The 22185-nt window shown below is 39.3% G+C and overlaps 1 protein-coding gene across 1 annotated transcript in view; it reads left to right on the plus strand.

Moving 5' to 3' along the window:
- OTUD7A (OTU deubiquitinase 7A) overlaps positions 1-22185 on the plus strand; it is a 313826-nt gene that overhangs the window by 241030 nt on the left and 50611 nt on the right. The window contains exon 7 of the mRNA XM_045285688.1: positions 16239-16340. Within this exon, the coding sequence (XP_045141623.1) occupies positions 16239-16340 (102 nt within the window). The remainder of the gene's footprint in view (positions 1-16238; positions 16341-22185) is intronic.

Below are 22185 nucleotides of genomic sequence, written 5' to 3' on the forward strand. Positions count from 1 at the left end.
CCACTTAGTATTTGGTGCTGGGACCAGCCCCCCAGACCTCTCCACTGGTTCTCTACTCCACGCCAGCATGTTGTCTTCACACCTTGGAGCACTGGGTTGAAGTCTGGTCCCTCTTGAAGTACTGTTTGTAATAGCAAGAAGATGGAAACAATCTAAATACAAACCAGTAGAAGAGTGGATAAAGGAACTCACAATGGAGTACTGTACATCACTACAAAACAATGACACCATCACAAAACACCTCATGGAATGGAAGGATTTGAAGAACATTATGTTGAGTGAAATTAACCAATTAAAAATGACAAATATTATATAAGACCACTGTTATGAGGGGAGAAATCAAGATAAGACTTTAATAACAAAGAAATCAGCCTTTAGAGATTGCCATCTTAATATACATTTTTTCATGAGAGAAGATGGAGCTCCTCTGGAGAAAAGCCAGTGCAGCTCAAGAGTTCGGTGACCTAGTCCCCTTGCCATGGACTTGGTGCTACGCTTTCAGGCAGGCATAGTGGTCTTGGAAACTCAGAGGAGTAGCTCTGCTCTGTGCTACCAGTGGCATTGACATGATGGCAGTGAGTTTGGTTGTTGATATGGTAACACTTCCAGACTGAGATGAGGGCCTTTTCTGCTTAGGCATATTAAGGATGATATTTTAGAAAAGATTTTATGTATAGTATCTCAAATCATGTTTTTCTGGTCGTTTGGTTAGTCACGAATTTCTTCATACATTCTCCAAATCCAAGTCACGTGTTTGTTGAGAAGATCAGTTGAGGCCATCTGTACATATCTCTGGGGCTGGCATTGGTTTACAGGTTCTTGTCAAAAATATGACGTAGTTGGCAAGACTGCACTATAAGGTTCACAAACACTGGGACTAAAATTTCTCAAAGTACACATTGCGTGGCTGATCTGAAATTAGTCCGAATTTATAAACAAGATAGCAAACAAGGTATTTTTCTTCCAAGTATAAAATCATTTGTCTTAAAAAGTGTAGTTTGCATCGCAGCAATCCAATGTTAAAAAATTTGCATAAAATTTAACAGCATTTATTATAATGGATGTAAGCATTTTAACTTCATAATATTTAGAAGATCTTTTCATTTGATGCATAGATATTAATTATTGTTATAGTTTCTTATTTAATTGAAACTTTCATGATTGTATAATGGTTATCTTTTTCTCTCATTATGGTTTTTACTTTACGTCTATTTTTTCCGAAATTAATATTGCTACTTCTATTTTCTTTTGACTGCCTTTAGCTTGATATATTTTGGTTTTTAGTTCCATGTTTGTCTTTATGTCTAAGTTCTGTTTCTTGTAAGCAGCATATGATAGACTCAAAGCAGCATATTAAAACTCATGATGTCTTATCCATTCTGTTAGTCTTCATCTCTTAACTGGTGAATTTGATCCATTCTATGTTGTTATTAAAGTATGGTTTTATTGCTGTAATTTTGCTTTTTGTGATGATATTGGCTTCAAAATACATGATAATTTTTTTACTGTATTCCTTTTGTTTATAGATTTTCTGTCAATACTTTGTTTACTTTTTAATCCTTTTGTATTTCTGTTTAACATGATTATATGATTTTACTCTTTATTGTTTTGTTGAGATTTTAATTTGTTTTGAGAATAGTTTGTTTTTCCTAGTTTTATTTTCTAAATTCAAAGCAGATTTTTGTTTTCTGCAAATGACTCAATATTATCTCCATTCACCTACTATCTTTTCTGTTTCCCTTTGTGTTGTTGTTTTTGTTGCTGCTGCCATTGTCTTCATTGCAGAAATGTTAGCTGTGATTCCTTATTTGGGTTTGTATAATTCTATTTCATTTTGTTTATTATGTAAGTAGGATGGTGTCTCCATAATAATGTCTCATATGTTGATTTTAGGTTGCTGTCTATTGCTGTTGATTGTCTACAAATATTTTCATATTTTTTGTAAAAGTATTTTGTTTATACAAATTTCTTTCGTTTTTCCTTATATAAAATGATTTTATTTCTTCTTCATATCTGAAGGATAATTTTTCTGGATATAGGATCCTTGGTTGCAGTTTTATTTCTTTCAAAATTGTGAATGTATCAATCCATTTACTTCTTGCCTGCATAGCTTCAATAGGAAAATTTTCAACAGATCCCAATCGACTGGCATTTATATATAATTCTTCTTTTCTCCTATGTTAATCGCACAATAGTTTCCTTTTCCTAGATGTTAAAAAGTTTGGCTCAACCTTCCTATTGCCATGACCCTTTAATACAGTTCCTCATGTTGTGGTGACCCCAACCATAAAATTATTTTCATTGCTACTTCATAACTGTAATTTTGCTACTGTTATGAATCAGGCGACCCCTGTGAAAGGGTCGTTTGACCCCCAAAGGGGTCGTACCCCACAGGTTGAAAACTGCTGGACTATCGTATGCTGTAATGGTCTTTTGGAATTAATTATTTTTTGAGTTCCCTGAAATTCTTGAATATGTGTGTTCTGTCATAATATTAATTCTTCTTTAATACTTCTTCAACAATTTATTGTTAATTTTTCTTCTTTCTGTTCAATTATGTTTATCAAGTGTTATTATTTTTATAATGTCCCATAGAATTATCCAGATATTTTTCCAGATTTTTTGGTCTCATATACCTTGATCTTCTTGTATTTGATCCTGAGAGATTTATTTTCAAGGTCACTGAATCTTGATTCCATTGTTTCAATTCTTTCGTTTTGTTCTTTCAAAATCTTCTCCAGTTCTAATATTTGTTTGTATTTTGAATTTCTATTTTGAGTTGTTAAATTGTTTCTAGTTTTTTTCATTTATTTTGTTGGATTAGTTATTAGTTTCTATATCTTCTGATTTTCTTCTGTATTTCTGTCAGATTTTTTTTCAATTGCCTAAGGCTTCTGGAGATGATAACCCTAAACTCCCCCGTGGGAGTATCTAAAATCTTCTCCTTTTCCAAGTCCATGTCTGTATGTGCTCCAATCAATTGAGCTTTTTTCTCTTCTTTCCAGATATGCAGAGATTGATTGTTACTTTGGAGACGTGACGTTATTGTGTGGTTTGGTTTTGTTTTTGTCTCTGGGAACAATGCAATCCGCATGCACTTAGTATAGATTTCAAATAGCCAAGGGTGGTCAGGCATTTCAGCACTCATCTACCCCCAGCAGGAGCCAAAATCAGAAAATAATTAAATATTATTTTGATTGCCATCTGGGTTTTGAGGATGGCTCCCAAGTCCACACAACCAACATGACAGGAGAAAGAAAAGACAATCTGAAACGTTACCCAAACACTTGCCCAAGTTCTATTTGCTGACCCTGTATGTGAAAGCAGGGCTCAGATTCTGTTTGAGTGTAGGCTGACAAATAGGTAAGTGATACTACTTTTCATCCTGGGTCTGTAGAGAAGTGTTCAAGCTCTGCCATATTGATTCTTTCCCGTGACACATGCCCACCTAATTCTATACCACTCTCAGGGGCAGCTCATCTCTTCTGTGTCCCAGAGAAGATTCATGACAATCCAGTTCCAAAGAGTTCCTGCTTGGCATTGGGAATCAGCTTACAACTAATCTCAATCTCTGCATCCAACTGGAATGCACTGAGTAGCTTGGGACCCTCTTAACCCCAGGGCACAGCAACCTGTGAATTTTCCCACCCAAGTTTGGACTTAACTCTCCCCACCCCCAAGTCTGTTGAGTGAGAAGCATTAGTGTCCTCCATGACTATAAGTAGGGGATGGTGAGAAAAGAGGACTCTTCAGCTCACCATTCTCCTAGCCTCTGTTGGAGCTCAGAGAACCAAGGGAAGGAGCCAGGCAGCATAGAATCCATAGCTTTTTGGAAAACACTTTGTGTCATTTTCTTCCTCTGACATGCCAAGATGTACTTAGCAGAAGTTTCTAATCTTCAAGGAAGGTCTAGAACCCAGGCTGCTGAATTTTGGCTGCTGTTTTCAAATGTTTCTTTACAGAGGGCTTCACAGAAGCTATGGCTATGCTGCCATAATTGATCTGGCCCCTGAATGTCACGCTTGAAGCAATGAAGAATTCTTAAATACCATGGTAGAGAACATGAACATCCAGCCACAGCTACACTTACAGGATGTAATTTTTGGTTCCACTTGTATTTGTAGTTATGATCCTAGTAGATTTTACAATCTTTTTGACACATATTTTTGGAAAACATTTAAGAAGCTTTGTTGCATTTTAAAGAGTCTGGCATCTAGACCCATGATCTCTGTCGCAGACGCCCAACTGCATGGCTGAAATTGTCCCCTGTGCCCTCCTTGTCCCACAACCACACTGAAAAAGTTAGTATTTTATTTCTTTTAAAGTAGATGGAACTGTCTAAAGAAAAGATGACAGAGGAGTGACATTTATTTGGTTCTGTGTAATAGGTGTCTGGATATTCTGTCATTCTCATTGTTTTCAGATTTCTTATTGTAAAAACGAATGAGAAAAACAAGCCAGATAGTGCAAAAAAGAAAACTGCAGAAGGCAGACAAGTAACTTACTGAAGTCTTATGGAAAGCACATGAACTTAGCCTAAAGAGAAGATTCAATATGAACTCCAATTCCAAGGTGTATTAAAGGATTTTTTAAATCATTCAAAACTTGGAGAAGTTAAACTTGGCCTGCCACAAAGCAACCATGTCAGAATAAATTAGAGCATAACGCTTCATGTTCTGAATTTGCTCTAGATGAATGATGGTACTTAGATTCAATAGATTTGGTGGATCAAAGATAAATTGTTTTATTTTTCTCCTTTGTTTTCTTTCTCTGAAGTTTTCTAATCCATGTGATGGAATATATACCCCTACATCCAACTAGTTGACTTCTTGAATACAGTGTGTGGACACTACGATGAGCAGGAGAGACACACTCCATACCCTCCAGGAGTGTGTGAGACATGGTGTGATCTGTGACGAGTGGCAGAAAGCCAAGCTAATAGAAGTGAAGGCCACTAATTGATCATTATCCCACAAGACAGAAGGTCTGGAAATGGGAAGATCTACAAAATACAACCTTAAGTATACCCCACATGAATTTAGAGATTATCTGTAGCACAAGGAATTTACTTAATAGGACTCGTACAGACATAGTCTTTGTGACTAATTGATTGAATAGGGTCATAAAAATTGAAGGGAGATTGGTCAATACTGCCATCCTGCTATGTATAAATGAGCAATCTCAGAAGCAGGAGTGTGGAGTGCATCTTTTGGGACCCAAGATCCCTGGCACTGAAATTCCTAAATTCAGGAGATGGAAAACTGTGGCTCCAGAGGAGCAGCACAGAGTAGAGAAAGCAAAGAATCAGGAATCAGAGCAAAAAAATACAGTGGTGGGCTATCAAGGGCACAGAGCAAGTAAAGCAGTGTCTTCAGGCTTGCTTTCCAATGGGGTGCCTCCAGGTGTTTAAACCACAACTAAGTTTGCTGACCCATGAAGAATAGTGGAGTGCCTTTTGAGCATTTACTGGCAACACTGAAAGACCTTTGTAACATGTCCATGGCAGGGCAAAGGTGAAGGGAACATGTGACTTAAGACGAGAGGGACCAGAAAGAGGTGTGCTTGCTGCTGAGAAGGGGTTTTCCTGAATGGAATAATTGTACTGTTAGTATTTCTGATCATGAGTAAACTCCCCCAATACACTTCATAATTATGAGCGCTGCTCATGAGCTGTGCGTGACCGTTGCAGTGCTTTATCGAACAATGCTGAGCACTGGAGAGGACTGTTGGGGGGATTCTTGGTGTCAGAGATGGTAATGAATAGTAGAGAGGCTTCTGACTGACTTCCAACTCATAGAAATCAGCCGTGGACTTCTGTTAAGTTTGATTTTTCTGACCCATTTATGAAGTCGGAGAAGGTCTGACACTGGCTTCATGTCATTTTTGCACCATTTTCAAGAACAGATTCAATACACCGACACTAATAACAAATGCTAGATGAACTGAGAAAGGATATCAAGTACATCATACAGGAATAAAGCAATGGGTAAATATCAGAAAATATTTGAAATTTGCTCTAGAATATAGAGGACCTAAAGCAAGGAAAACAAATGAGAAGTAAGAGTTGAGAAATTTTCAAGACAGTTAAAGAAGACAAAGTAAATTATTATGAAATGTGAAAAACCCTGCACTTCTTAGAAACCCAAAAGAGAAGAACATGCTCAACATTTCTCAAACTGAGAGAACTGAGCAAATATTTAAGCCACAGATTGCAATATACATAGATTATATGGACAAACAAAGGGAATATTACATATACAGAACAAAGGAATGCTGCATAATTTAGAATCAGGGAAGGTGTGTGTCGGGGTTATATCCTTTCACTGCAATTATTCAATCTGTATACTGAGAAAATAATTTTTAAAATGCTGGACTGTGTAACGAACAGGCAGTAAGATTAGAGGAATGCTCATGAGTAGTCTGCACTATGCAGATGACTCAGACCTTCTGGAACAATTCATCATGCTTGGTAAACAGAGGGTCAGCAAGAAGGAGGAAGACCCTTCATGGATAGATTAGCACAGTGGCTGCACCAGTGGGCTCAAGAATAATGATGTAGGATGGTGTGGGATCAAGCAGTGCTTCCTTTCCTTGTACGCAGGGCCTCTGTGAGTTGGAAATGACTCTAGAGCACGGAACAATCACAACAAGCAGTGGGCTGGCAGTTGAGCAGTTTCGTTAAAGAGCCGGTGCATTCCAGATACCGACTCTTCTCTCTCCGTTGAATACATGTTATCTCCACTGTAGGACACAAGGTGCCATTAGTTGCCTCAAGTAACCCATCCTCACACGACCTCAACCATGATAGTAATGCAGAGTCTCTAGTTATTAAAGCTTGAGGAATATACTCCCAGTAGTCGCCCCAGCAAGTTTTCTCTTATGTTTCCTAGGCCAAGTAATAATAGCACATGCCCATACCAACTGTAGTCCCTAGCAAGGAGAATGGAATTATGAACCTGGTTGTCTTGGACTTTACAACAGTTAGTTCATGATTCAGGGAATAGCTGAATCTGAAAGCCCTCAGACAAAAGCCAGGCTCTGCCCCCAAAGATAGAATCTGTGGACAGTGCAAATGGTTAATGCATACCACTGCTAATTGAAATGTTGGAGGACAAGTCCACCCAAAGGCATCACAGAGGAAAAGCCTGCTGATCTATATCTGAACAATCAGTCATTGGAAAAACTACTTTGACTCACAGGGGAACTCCATGAATCAGAATCACTCAACACCTAGGAGCCAGCAATGAGGACAAAGAGTGGGGCTACCCATAAAAGTGGACCATTTGCCTCATTAGCATAATCCCTTTCTCTACTGAACCCATTTATCTATTAACACTTCCTAATTCTTTCCAAGAGCCACTGTCAGTTTAAAGCAAATTCAGAAGGAAGAGGCTGATATCCACTTCAATGTTAAAATTTGATGCTGTTAAGTGATTGAATCACTCTATTGAGCTTTATGCCTCATAAGGAGAAACCTTTCATAATTCTTCCACTTTATGGCAGTGATATAAGAAAACCTAATTTTTATATCACCCCATTGAGATGCTTATGAAAAGATTTTGTAAAAGTCAGGTGAGTAAGTGATAATTTCACATCCTGGAGAAAAAGAATTTACTAAAGTAATTGCCTGTTATTTCTAATTATGTCTTCAACAGGCTAATAATGGCACTGTGAATTAAGACCCTGAATTGCATTTTTTTCATTTAGCTTTAATAATAGGATTTGTAAGTGTTTGAAGAAAACAATTTTATTAACATCATAATATAATAAATTGGTAGCTATTTAATTTTGAAAGGTTGATTTTAATGTGTTTTCATTTAGATTTAGGCATATAATTGTTGTGTGTTAACCAGATCACATCATTAAAATGGAATTACTGAATCTAATAATGAATAATTTGCAGAATTCTATCAATGTCTTCAGTTTGATATTGATCAAACATGCAGCCAAGATGCATAGATAACTATTGACAACTGAAATGTAAAAGTTGGAAACAAAGTGGAAGGATTGGTAGTTGGAAAATATAGCCTTGATGATAGAAACAAAGCTAGAAATCATGTGATAAAAATGTTCATGACCAATGACTTCCTCGTGGCAAATATATATTTTCAACAGCATAAAAGGGGTCTGTATGCATTGGCTTCCCCACATGGAATACCTAGAAATCAAATTGACTACATCAATAAGAAGAGACAATAGAGAAACTCACTATTAGCAGCTAAAAAGAGGCCAGTAGCTGATTGTGGAATAAAACACCAATTGCTCATATGTGAGTTCAGGTTGAGCTGAAGAAAATTAAAATAAGTCCAGAGGAGCCAAAATACAACCTTGAGTTTATCCTGCTTGACTTTCAAGAACAGATTTGATGTATTGAACACAATGATAGATCAGATAAGCTGTGGGGTGACATCAAGAAAATCACTCATAAAGAAAACTAAAGGTCATTAAAAAGACAGGAAAGAAAGACAAAACCAACATGGATGTCAGAAGAGACTTTAAAACTTACTTTTAATCATAGAGTAGCTAAGACACCTGGAAAAATGATGAAGCCAACGAGCAGAATAGAAAATTTCAAAGAGCATCTTGAGAAGAAAAAGTGAAATATTATAATGAAGTGTGCTAAGACCTAGAGTTAGAACCCCAAACAGGAAGAACACACTCAGCATATCTTAAACTGAAAGAACTCAAGGAAAAAAGCCACAAATTGCAATATTTAAAATTCCTTGGGTAAAATATTGATGGAATATCAACTGAAATGTTTCAAAAAGCTGAAGAGGCACTGGAAGCACTCATTCATCTATGCCAGGAAATTTGGAAGACAGCTGACTGGAAGAGATTCATATTTGTACCCATTTCAGAGAAAGGTGATCCAACAGAATGCTCAAATTAAAACACTATCATCAATATCACATAATAGTTCTCTCTTGCATTATTTGTCATTTTATGATTGGCTGATTTCTCTCAGCATAATGTCTCCCAGGTTTATTCATGTTATAAGGTACTTCACAGATGTATCATTATTATTTATCAGTGCCTAGCATTCCTTAGTTTGTTTATCTATTCATCCACTAATGAGCGTTTAGGTGATTTCCATTATTTTGCTAATGTGATTCATACTGTGATAAATACGTATATTCTTGTAATGTCTCTTATATCTGTGGGATATTTATATGTTAGCGGCATTGATAGCATTTCTATAAACAACTTTTTAAAGAAATACCATTTGGTTTTCTGTAGTGGATTTGTTTTTGTGTGTCATGTGAGATACAGGTCCTGTTTCATTTTCTACATACTGATAAGCAGTTTTCCCAGAACCACTTGTTAAAAGAGACTATCGTTTCCTCATTTAATACATAAGTAGATGGATTTACCTCAGGGGTCTCAATTATTTTCTCTTGACTCACGTTTGTATCATTACGCCAGTAGTAGATTTTAAAATTTAGAAGTGAGAGATCATCTATTTTTTTCTTATTTAGTAACGTGTTGCTTATTTCCATATAAAGTTAGTGATTACTTTTTCCATCTCTTTATACAATGGTGATAGAATCTGGACAAAAGTTCCACGTATCTGTAGATCACTTCAACATTTTCACAATGTGGTTTTCTTTTCTGTAAGCATGGACTATTCAAATATTAAATAGTTCCCTTTTGGCTTTCTGTAGCGCTTGTAGTTTTGTTTTTGTTTTTTGTATAGGTTTTCGTGTCTATGGGTAGGTGTATTCCTAAATATTTCATCTTTGGCTGGCTATTTTAAATAAAGCCCCAGTGCAATGGACGAGTGAGCGTTGGACTGATAGTCACAAATCAGAAATCCAAGCCTCTGCCCCCCAGGCTTCAGGAAGAAGATGAGGGTATACTATCTGCTCCCATAAAGAGTCACAGCCTTGATCACCTTATACACGGACACTCAGAGTCGAAATGGACTCAATGGCAGTGGAGTTTTAAAATTATTATTATGTTTAATCATTTTATTGGGAGCTCTTACAGATATTATGACAATCCATCATTCAATTAAATCAAGCGTAATTCTACAATTGCTGTCACCATCATTTTCACATTTTCTTTCTTCTTGAACTCTTTGATATCAGCCCACCTTTATCCACTCCCTCCCCCACCCTACCCCCCAGGAATCCTTATTATATTATTATTATTATTTTGCCATATCTTACACCATCCAATGTATCGGTCCACCTACAATTCTGTTATTTGTTCCGTGTACATACAGTTGTACATACAGTCATCATAGCTATTGGCTCTCCCTTCTGCCCTTCCCTCCCTTCTCCTCCTGTGCCCTCAGAGAATCATTAATCTCATTACTATTTCTGAAGGGTTTATCTATCTTATATTTCATGTACCAAATGATCTTAATTATACAAACGAACACACACATGTCTCACAAGATTAATGAGGTAAAACAAAAACCATAATAGTAGGGGCAGGAAATATTGAAGAACTAGAGGACACTTATGTGTTTCATCATTGCTATACTGCACACTGTATATATCATCCCTTTTGTGTGGCCCTTCTGTGAGGGACTGTCCAATTGTCTTGAAGTGGGTTTGGGGTCTCCACTTTGTTTATGCTCCTTTACATCAATTCAATTGCTTGTTTTTGAATTTCTGAAAAATATTCCCATCAACACCTCATGATCACACAAGCTGATGTGCTTCTTCCATGTGACCTTTGTTGCTTCCCTGCTAGATGGCATTATTTAATTTCAAGCATTTAGGCCCTCAGATGCATCAGCTTTGTTCATCACGTTGTTTATGCACCCATTTTGTTTTCAGTGATCATGTCGGGAAGGTGAATATCATACATTGCCACATTATTCAAACAAACTGTTCTTGTACTGAGATAAGATTTAAGTAGAGGCCCAATGGCCATCTACCTCCTTATTGTATGTATACCCACACACACACACAGACAAATACATCTATCTTTATATGTTTACATCTATACATATCTATATTTATACCTATATACATATAATTTTTACCTTCTTGGTCTTTCTTCTTTTCCTTTTTCTTTTCTCCTGCCCCGCTATCATGTTTACCCATTATTCACCTCTCATTAATTCCTCTCAGAGTTATTTCAATTGATCAAACATGATCAAGAACATTACACCCTCCTCACCATCAATTTTAGATCCCTTTCTATTCCTCTGTTCCTGTCATTATTTGTTCATCGCTCCCCTACCCAGCCTCCTCCTCTCCCATGCCTCACCCCCCACCCACTCAGAACCATTGCTATCTCCTTGGTGTTGCTTATCCTGCCTATCTTACATAGATAAGGCACCAAGAGAAAAAAAAGGAGAGCAAGAGACCATACAACTAGTTCCAAGTCTAACTGTTGTCCTGACCTAGAGTAGATGAGTACCCCTCTGTTCAATAGCAAGCAGGCCCTGTTATAATCCATTGGTACAATTCTCTTTTCTTTCAGGGAGTCATATCCCAGTACCCACTTAACTAATTCGTTTTGGAGGGGCGTGCCATCTACTGGACCCTGTTGCTCTTCCTGCAGTCAAGGATGGAGCAGTCTAGTGCCCCACCTCACACCCCATTACACCTTTAAACTTTCAAATGTGCCCTCTTGTGAATATCCCTCACCAGTTCAGATGAGGTGCCAAGTGCTGCTGGGTCATGAACTTCAGAACAGTCAACCAGCTCTCATCTTCTCCTCTGTCTCTTTATTGCTGCAGTTCTCTCACTTCCACTCAACAAGTGAATCCAGGTGGTCACCTAGCAAGCATTTCAACTTGTCCACAGGCTCCCTTTAACAGTTCAGTCCTAGAGAGGAGTTTCTTCAGGGCTCCAGATTTTTTCCAGCTTCTGACAAAAACCACTAGCTCAACATTCGTTGCTGTCATCTCATACCTTTTGTGATAGACATTTTCTGCCCTCCCACCTTAGCAGTGTGTTATGTATGGGGGGGGGACGGGATGGGGGGGGGCTCACTCTTGCCTTCTTTTCACTGTTGAGTCAAAGACATCTTGAGCATTGCTTTCAGCGCTCTCTGACTTCTGTATAGTATGTTACACTATGTGGTGATCTCATATGTGTGCTCTGTGGATATTGCTATTCTGACCAATGTGAGTTGGAATGTAATTTTTGTAGTGCTGTTTTGTTGTTGTTGTTGTTGTTGTTGTTGTTGTTGTTTGGACATATTCTCTAAATTTTTCCTGGTCTGGGAAAACCCTTGCCTCTCTATGGAAAGTTTGGCAGGATAGAGGATTCTTAGGTTACCATTATTTACTTGTTCTCGTTCAACTTTATGTATTCCTTTTGGAGCCCTGTCTAATTGCTGTGCTCTCTGCTTCCTGGATGATTGTCTCATTCTCCTTCATTAAATTGGGGATATTTTCTTCAAGGAATTCCCTGGCTATCTTGACTGTTAACTTTTTCATTATGTCTCGCTCTGGTGATCCACTTATTTGAATATTGTTTCTATTCACAGCATTGCTTATTGTTCTCAGGTTTTCTTCAGCTTCTTTGATTATCTTGTTTAATTGTCTTTCACATTTGTTAAATTCTACTTGTTTATCTTTGAGATCACTGATATGACTCTCTGCCTCTTCCAGTCTGGTGGTAAGGTCTTTTACCATTTGCTTTGCTTTTGCTACATTTCCCCTTAAATCTTGTATTTCCCTTCAATAAGCAGGTACTCTCCTCTCAATTTTTTTCATCCTCTTTCTGTATTGATTCCCTCATGTCCTGTGTAACTCTAAGCAGCATACTGAAGATTTCTTTCTGTGGTGGCCCAAAGTCTGCTTCTTTTATGTATGTTGCTAGGTTCAGGTCCTCATCAAACATTGCATTTTGTTTCTCTTGCTTTCTTGTAGTGGCTACTGATGTGTGTTGTCTGCATGGCATTTTGGTGGAGCTGGGTGCAATTTTTCTTGGAGTCCAGGTGTCCTGTGAATTCATTCTCTGAGGCTAGCAGGTATGGTTCTAAGGACTACCTGGAGTCAGCTGCATTGCGGTTTTGAGCTGCATCTCAATTTCATTTGGGTTGACTGTATTCCTTGACAGCTGGACCTATCTATTTGGAGGGTGACATGGGTAGCTCTCTCACGCAGGGTGGGCGGGGCTATCATGGACAGCAAGGGTGGTGCTGTACAGGCCAATTACACGCATCATGAGCTAGCACTTACAGGCCTTAGAGGGAATGGGAGCTACTCAAGGGGTATGTGCACAGACCAGTCACAGGCTCCAATTGCTAGCAGCAGTGCCAGGTCTGTCTCAAGCAGTGAGGTTGGCACAGAGCTGACTGATTATGTGCAAGCTAACCAGCATTAATGGGGACCTCTTAATTTTCTGATCTAACAATAGGTGCAATGGCTGGGTGATCATACCTGGATGCCATCTTTACTACTCCTCTCAGTGGTTTTATTTTTCAATGGTATTCCCCCGTGATTTCACAGTGTAGAGGAATCTAATTAGTTGTTGTATGTGTCTTATAGCTTGCTTTTGAATCTTGGGGGGTTTTATTTTAATTGTATACTTTGATGAATCTTTTTATTTGTTCCAGTAATTTTATTGTTATTAATTCCCTGGGTTGTTTTTTTTTTCAATCAATAACACCATATCATCTGCAAATAGAGGGTTGGGGTTTTTTTTTCATTTTCTTCCTCTTATTTCCTATACAGTAATGCTTGTGGTTGTTAAATGCCTGAGGTTTTTAATCTATAATATATCATTTGCAAATAAAGGTAAGTTTGGTTTTATTTTCTTTCTCTTCATTGATGTCATTTGTGTGGGGTTGGAATTGGCCACCCTTCTGGTCACTGGAAGGATGTTATTGATAATGGTGTGTGTGATCGTACCTTTCTGGTTACCAGCTACCAGTGTGGGCACTGGTGCTGCCCTGGTTGAGTGGAAGTTATTATCTGTTTGCTGTGCCAATCAAAACTTTTAAAAACTTTTAAATGACCATAGCTTGTCAGGTTGGTTGACAATTTGCCATATTATATGTCTCCTTGCTCTGTTTTCTTTCAGTTTCTTCTACTCAGTGTTCAATCCACTATTTTAATATTTCATTTAAAGCTAAGGGTTTTAGCATTATCATTGGTATCTATTTCATTTCAGTTCTCATGTCTTTGTTGAGTAGCTTACCTGCTTAGTATACTATACCATCTTGCCCAAAGTTTTTTCATATGCTTTAAGATTTTATTTTTCTCTTTGTTTTTCAGACACTTTTTTATTATATGCTTGGTGTGGTTTTTATTTGTTCATTTTTAACCTGCTAGGGTTTTGAATGTTTCCATTCTGAATTGATGACTTGGTGTCATTCATAAGTTTTAGAAAATCATTAGACAGTGTTTCTTCAAATATTACTTCTCCACACACTCCTGCTTTCTGGAACTCCAGCTGTATGTATGTAACAGAATCTTCACAGTACCCCCATTTATTGTTTATGGTTTTTCTCTTTCTTTCTGTGTTGTTTTTTTTTACTTGTTTATCATCTCTGTGCTTCAATCTGGATATTTCCATGAGTCTATATAATCAGTCCAGTGGTGTGTGTGTGTGTGTGTGTGTGTGTGTGTGTGTGTGTAGAGAGAGAGAAGTTTACATCCAGAAATGGCTCACCCAATTGTAGAAGTGGGTAAGTCCACTCCAGTTTAAATCTGTGTACCAGATGTTAAAGTGGAAGCTTCTCCTCACTCATGTGATGGAGGGGGCTAATGAACTAGGAAGCAGGAAGCCAAACAGAACAGGAAGATGCAACAGGAAGACCACAGGCTGGTGGTCCAATGACTCCAAGGTCAGCAGATCAGATGACAGGTCTGATGGCAGGTTAGATGAGAGGCCACTGATGGCTGTAGGGTACATAGGCAATATGGCAGTCCACTGACTCAAATTCAAACTACCATAATTCAGTGGCCATCAGGGGTATATCCTTTCACCATCCATGCTCGTTCAATCTGTATGCTAAAAAAAATAATCTCAGATGCTGAACTTTATAAATAAGAATGAGGCATCAAGATTGGTGGAAGACTTATAAACAAGTTGTGATATGCAGATGACACAACCTTACTTGCTGAAAGTGAGAAGGATTTGAAGCACTTGCTGATGAAGGTCAAAGACTGCAGTCTTCAGTGTGTATTGCAATACAGTGTAAAGATCACAATAATGCTCACAATTGGACCAATAATCAACATTATGATAAAGAGGGAAAAGATCGGAGTTGTCAAGGATTTTATTTTGCTTGGATCTACAATCATCATTCATGGAAGCAGCAATCAAGAAATCAAAGGACATATTGCATTGGGCAACTATGCTGTACAAGATCTCTTGAAAGTGTTAAAGAGCAAAGGTGTCACTTTGAGGGCTAAGGTGAGCTTGATCCAAGCCATGTATTTTTTATGTCCTCATATACATGTGAAAGCTAGACAACAAATAAGGAAGGCCACAGAAGAACTGATGCATATAAATTATAGTGCTGTTGAAAGATATTGAATATACCATGGACTGTCACAAGAACAAGTAAATCTGTCATTGAAGAAGTATAGCTAGAATGTTCTTTAGAAATGAAGATGTTCAGACTTCATCCCATGGACTTTGGACATGTTATCAGGCAGGCCAATCCCTAGAGAAGGACATTATAATTGGTAAAGTAGAGGAACTGTGGGAAAAATGAAGACTTTCAATGAGGTGGATTTACACAATGGTTGCAACAATGGCCTTAGACATAACAACAGATGTAAGGATTGTGCAGGACCTGGAGTTGGTTTGTTCTGTGTATATAGGGTTGTTATGAGTTGTAGTCAACTGGAGGGTACCTAACAACATAACAACAATTACTGAGTAGCTATTATGATTTTGTAATATTATTTAAAATGTAAATCATACTATAGTATGAATGTAAATCATGCTATGAATGTAAATCATAGCTATAGTATGAATCAAAAATAATAATGCGTAAAGAAAAATATTAACACAAAAAGAAACGATTCAAGGAAAATGCTCAATGTAAAGAGAAATTTTGCTTTTAAATCCAAGGAGAGAAGACAAGGCCTTTGAATTTCTTAGTCAACCTTGCTGGGCAATCAGAGAATTTAGCAAAGCCATCTTTTAAAGAAAGAAAAACTTCTATATTTTTCTTGAGTAAAAAAATAACCATAACTCTGTCCTCCACTGAGGTGCTCTAGAGTTCCTCCAGAAAATCTATTAGTGGCATTTCTTCTTAGCAAGCATATTCACTTTTCTGGCATTTCATTCTAAAGAGAGCTTCTGTTTCAGGTCGCCTGAATTGGTGGTCCACAGCGTGCACAAGCTGTAAACGTCTTCTTCCTTTGGCCACAACAGGGGATGGGAACTGCCTTTTACATGCCGCCTCACTGGGTAAGCACAGAGAGAAAGTAAGGGTGCTAGGTCTGCTTGATGTATTGTTAATGGACAAATATTTGCTAAATAGAACTACACACATCACTGTCTTCTAAAACAGTCCCCACGATATAGGACTAACCATATTGGTCCTTTTGTCCAAGTAGCTCACAAGTTTGGAGAAGAGACAGAACATAGCAAGAGTCATCATGCTAGAAAGAGGTCTGAGCATGAGATCTAGGGGTGGGGATTAGAGGTTGTGTTCTACAGCAGAGTTTGGCAAACTTTTGAGATAGAAGAGCCAATCCTGTCCCTCGTAACAATTTAAAAATTATTCAAGAGCTATAAATATATTTTTGCAAACAAATGAAATCATCATTGTCTAAATAATAGCCTTTAAAAATGAAACTATGGTCGTTTTATTTTCCATTTTATTTCAGAGCCACATGTACATAGCAAAAGAGCCACACACGGCCCGGGAGCCACAGTTTGTTAACCCCTGCTCTGGAGCAACCAAAAAGAGCCTCGTGGGGGAATGGGGGGAGTGGAATGTTTACTGACATTTTAAGAACCTAAAAATGTGAAGTGTATAGAAAAAGCTATTCCAGGCAAGGAGTAACACATAAATTTCAGAATCAACATAATGTTTGGTGGCTGAGCTCAGTAAGGCTCAAGCAGAAAGCTTAGGGAGAAATATGTGAGATTGGATAGATGTAGAATTGTGACATTGACAACAGCAAATAATAGACCTTCTTCAAAGAAAAACAAATGCAGATGCCACCGGGTAAATCATAGTGGAATCCATACAATCAAATATACAGCAGAGCTAAGTAACCTTATCCAGCAGTGTTAAGAGCTTCCTGCTCACAAAAGCCCCACTAGGTGGTGCACAGGTGTGGCTGGCAATAGTTTAATACCTGGCAGTCACAATAGACTTTCTGAAAGCTCATTTTTCCCTTTAAGGCCCACGTTACACACAAGCCAAGTCCATTTTCACAAGTAAGTCTGGATTTGTTTCAGGGACCATAGAATCGGGGCTTAGGAGTCCTTGTCATCCCTTGGACGTGCAGTAGAGTCTATTTCCAGGGGTCAGGATACTCATTATCAAATGTACCTGCCCAGGTTAATGTAGCCTATACTTGGTCCTGTGGCCCAAAGTAAGGGCCAGCACCAGACATGCCTATAGATTTTCAATACAGTCTATTCAGCACGAGGTAAGGTTAAAATGAAACTATGATGGACTTGGTGGGGGAAATTCCTGTCCTGAGAAGACCCAGAGGAGAAAGTAACTGAGAGAAAGTTTACCACTCTAGAATGACAAGTGGCACCACTTACTTCTTTCTTTTTTTTTTTAAGCTAACAACGTTCTATCTGTTGGGATTGTGAAAAATAGTCCACACTATTATAGTGAGAAAAATAAAGATATCAAATCCCTCCACCCAAAAGTGACACCTTCCGCCATCCTGGTGTAGTGCTGGCGAGTGTGTGTCTCACTTCAGATGGTGCTCCCTCACGGGGTAAACCCAGCCTTTCCCCTGGCAGTTCCACTGAAATCCTTCTTCACAAATATGGATTCGATGGTGGGGTAGTATTTCATCACAAGTATTTCCCATTAGTGAAGGCCTTCTCCCTTGTTTCACATTTAAGCGAAAGAAGGAGTAAGAACGAAGCAATCTCTTATCTCTGTCAGACGGCAGTCTGGTTATAGAGTCTCACATGGACATCATTTATCCTCTGAAACTGCAGTGTGACAGTTCTTTCATAATCCCCCAGTGTGAGCAAGGCCCCTGTTGCTGGGTGCTTTCCTATAGCAGGCAGTTTCCTCCCATGAGCACATAGGTCCCTAGCCTGCCTGGGGAAAGCAGAATCCTTTGAACAGTTTTGGCTATATAGCAGAAGAGGCAGGATCATCAAAACTCCTTAGGCACTAGTTATTCTCTTCCCTTTTGTACTTGAATAGCTGAATGCACAAGCACAAAGCAGCCAGCAGCCACAGGATAAACTAGGTAGTGCTGACTGACCATCTGCTGACCATGCCCACCTTAGAGCCATAAGAGTGGAACTCCCATAGGAGTGACAGTGATCCCCAGTCAGTCTTGTAGGCAGGCGCTCTGAGACAAGAAGACTCTCTGTAAGAGGCCTAAACATGAAATGGGGGAGTTTACATAGAACAGGGATTCCCTCTGCCCAGTGGAGCCCTTAGGCCAGAACTGAGGGTGAGTCATATTTGCCAGGCGTGTTCCATAAAAGGAATATAGCCCTCCCTACCATAAGACAGGGCACCATTTGTTTCTGTTGTGAATGGGATCACCAGGAGTTGACATCAAGTCCAAAGACAACTTCACTCCCTGGGAGGGAAGTCCATAGCTGTCCTTGCCTATGACGGGTGCACAAGTCCTTGGTTATGGCCTCATCTTCCAATCACAGGACTCACAGTCAGGTGACAGACTTGTTTTTGTTGCTCCTCATCTGAAAAGTGCAGTGACTCCCAATGCATGGAGACTTAACCCTAGCCCAGCGGTTTCTCCACCTTCTTCACGCTGTGACCCTTCAGACAGTGCCTCATGTGGTGGTGACCCCCAACCATAGAATTACTTTTGTTGCTACTTCATCACTGTTATTTTACTACTGGTATGAATCAGGCGACCCCTGTGAAAGGGTTGTTCAACCTCCCCAAAGGGTCACAACCCACAGGTTGAGAACCACTGCCTTAGCCCATGAGCCTCTCTAGCTTAAGGCTTAGCCTTTGGCCCTGCTCCAGCTCTATCTCCTCCTATTTACCTCATGGGTTCTCCTCATTGCCTCTCTGCTGGGGTCCCTCTGCATGGTACCCTCCTCCAGATGGTGACCAGCTTTCACCCACCACGTCTCTGCCCCCATGTCTCTATTTCACCCTATGGCCAATATACTCTTACTTGTCCTCTCAGGTGCTTTATCGCCCTCCACAAAGCTGCCAGTTCCACATATAGCATGTTGCTTGCATGTCAAGGCATGCTACTTTCTAACAGTTCGTACTACCTGCAGTTTTATAATTTGGTCTGCTGGGGTTGCTGCCATGTGTACTCCCCCACCTAGAATTTCTACAGTAGTCACTACTCTTATTGCAAAGTAAATATGGAGTCAGTTAAGTGAAGCATTTTGTTATTTTCAGTTGAGTTTAAGTGTGACTCCGGCCCCAGTGGTGCAGTGGTTCTGTGTTGGGATAAAAACCATATAATTGGCAGTCTGAAACCCTGAGTCTCTCCATGAGTGAAAGACAAGGCATCTGACAGAGTAGAACTGCCCTATATGGCTTGTTAGGTGATCATCTTTGTGGGAGCAGACCACCAGGTCTGTTCAACCACAGAGCCATTGAGTGTGTAGGAACCACTGCCCTTTCATTGGCAGCTAAAGACTTCAGCAATGCACAACTAGAGATTCTTAAGTGGAATATAATGGAATGAAAGTATCCAAATGAGAAAATCAATGAACAAATTCCCCTGCCTACACACACTTGCTAGCCTGGGTTGTATCTCTCCTTACTGTTTCTTTCGTTGTTGGATTTCTTGTTCTTGGTTCCATTTGACCTACTCGTTAATGGCTGGTTTGTCTTTATGGCCCTCAGCCTCCCGATCTAGGCTGAAGTGTGCAGACAGGGAAGCGTCTTTCCAGAAGCCAGGTTTATATCTTGGGCCCAGACCTGTATACAGTGTCTATTGAAGCCCTGCTTTTTGGAAATTTGAGTTGTCTTAATGCTACAGGTCTCTGTATAAACTTTATTTTATTTTTTTTAATTATTATTTTAAAGAACATTTTATTGAGGGCTCTTACATCTTTTATAACAATTCACACATCAATTGTATCAAGTATATTTGTACATATGGTGCCATCATCATTTTCTAAACATTTACTTTCTATTTGAGCCCTTGGTATAGAGCTCCTCTTTTTTCCCTCCTTCCTCCACCCTCCCACCCTTGTGAATCCTTGATAAATTATAGATTATTATTATTTTCATATCTTACACCGACTGCTGTCTCCCTTCACCTAGGTCTGTCTGCTGACCTTTATGACTATCTCCCAACCGACCCGGGGGAGTTCTGAGCACTGCCCTTCCTAGCCTGACGTCTATTTTTAGGGCTCCTGAGGGGCTTTGTGGCGTTGCTTTGCTTCTGTTGCTGATCTGTTTTGTTCCCTTCCTGGTTCGTCCCACTGTGGGGGAGCTCAGACAGGACTCCCTCCCGCTGTGTGTCCCCAGTATTGCCCTCTGTCGCAGTGCTCTAGCAAGGGGACATCATGTCTCGAGCTGTTGTCACCCCTACAGTCCTCTCTGTGCCTTAGCAGCTCCATGTGCAGGGACATCATCCTCAGGGCTTGGTTGGCCAGTATGGGTTCTAGTCTCTCACTGTGTTGGTCTGGGTAGACTAGAGAAACAAATTCTTAGACACTCAGATGTGTATAAGAACGAGTTTTACATACAAGAGCAATTGAATATTGAGAAAACATTCAAGTCCAGTCCAGATCAAGTCCATAAGTCCGATATTAGCCTATATGTCAACTATTAGTCTATAAATTCCTCTTCAGACTCATGCAACACATACAATGAGGACGAATGCAGGAAGATCACAGGTCAGTGGGTAGAAAGTCTTGTGAATCCAGTGGCGGTATAAGCATCTCAGCACTGGCAGGGGTCTCCATGTGGCTCCTCTGGCTCCAGATTTCTGGCTGAGTCAGTATAGCTCTATCAGGTTCATCGTCAGTAATGCCTCCCAGGGAATGTGTGTGTGTCCCACCTCCAGCAAGTTATTTATCTCCTTAGCACCTCCAAAGGAAGTCATCAAGCTGCAACCTGATAACAGGCTAAACTCCACCCCTTCGCCCTTAAGTCTCAAATTGACATCAGATTATGTAACTACCATACTCACCTCTCTTTTTCCTTCTTGATTTTCTTCCATGTGGGCACAGCAGGCTGGGCGCTCTCCCCAACCTGTAATATCAGTGTTGTTCTCTGTATCACATACTTCTAAGAAGGAAGTCATGTCAAGTCATGTCATCTATAAATAGCGATAATTTCACCTCCTCCTCTCCCAGAGGGATACCTTTAATGTCCTTCCACTGCCTTATGTTGTTAGCTAGGACCTCCAGTATGATGCTGAATAGAAGTGGAGACAATGGGCATCCTTGTCTGGTCTCCTTTTTCAGTGGGATTGTTTTCATCTTTTCTCCATTGCCAATGATAGTGGCTTTTCATAAATAGCTTGTATTAACATGAGGAATTTTCCTTCCAGTCCTATCTTCTTGCGAGTCTTAATTAGAAATGGTGTTGAATGTTGTCAAATACCTTTTTTGTGTCTATCAATGTTATCACGTGGTTCTTATCCTTTTTTTTTTTAAACAATGTGGTGGATTATGTTGATGGATTTTTGAGTGTTGAACCATCACTGCATCTCTGAAATGAATCCCACCTGATCATGGTGGATTATATATTTATGTGCTTTTGTATTTTATTGGTCAGTATTTTGTTAAGGATTTTTGCATCTATGTCCATTAGTGATATTGGTCTGTAGTTCTCTATTCCTGTGGGATCCTTGCCCTGTTTGGGTATCAAAATTATACTGGTTTCATAGAATAAGTGTGGGAGTTCGACATCTTTATCTGTGCACTGGAATAATTTGTAGAGGATAGGTGTCAGTTCTTCCCTGAATGCTTAGTAGAATTTTCCTGTGAAGCCATCTGGTCTGGGAACTTTTTGAGTTGTTAGTTTCTTGATAAACATATCTGTTTCTACTTTTGCTATGGGTCTGTTGAGATTCTTGACCTAAACAGGATAATATAGGGAGGGATTGTTTTTCCAACTATTTGTCCATGTTTTCCATGCTATTGAATT

The sequence above is a fragment of the Echinops telfairi genome, unplaced genomic scaffold, assembly GCF_000313985.2.
Source record: "Echinops telfairi isolate 266 unplaced genomic scaffold, ASM31398v2 ScPeMD7_7475;HRSCAF=8513, whole genome shotgun sequence".
Lineage (NCBI taxonomy): Eukaryota > Metazoa > Chordata > Mammalia > Afrosoricida > Tenrecidae > Echinops > Echinops telfairi.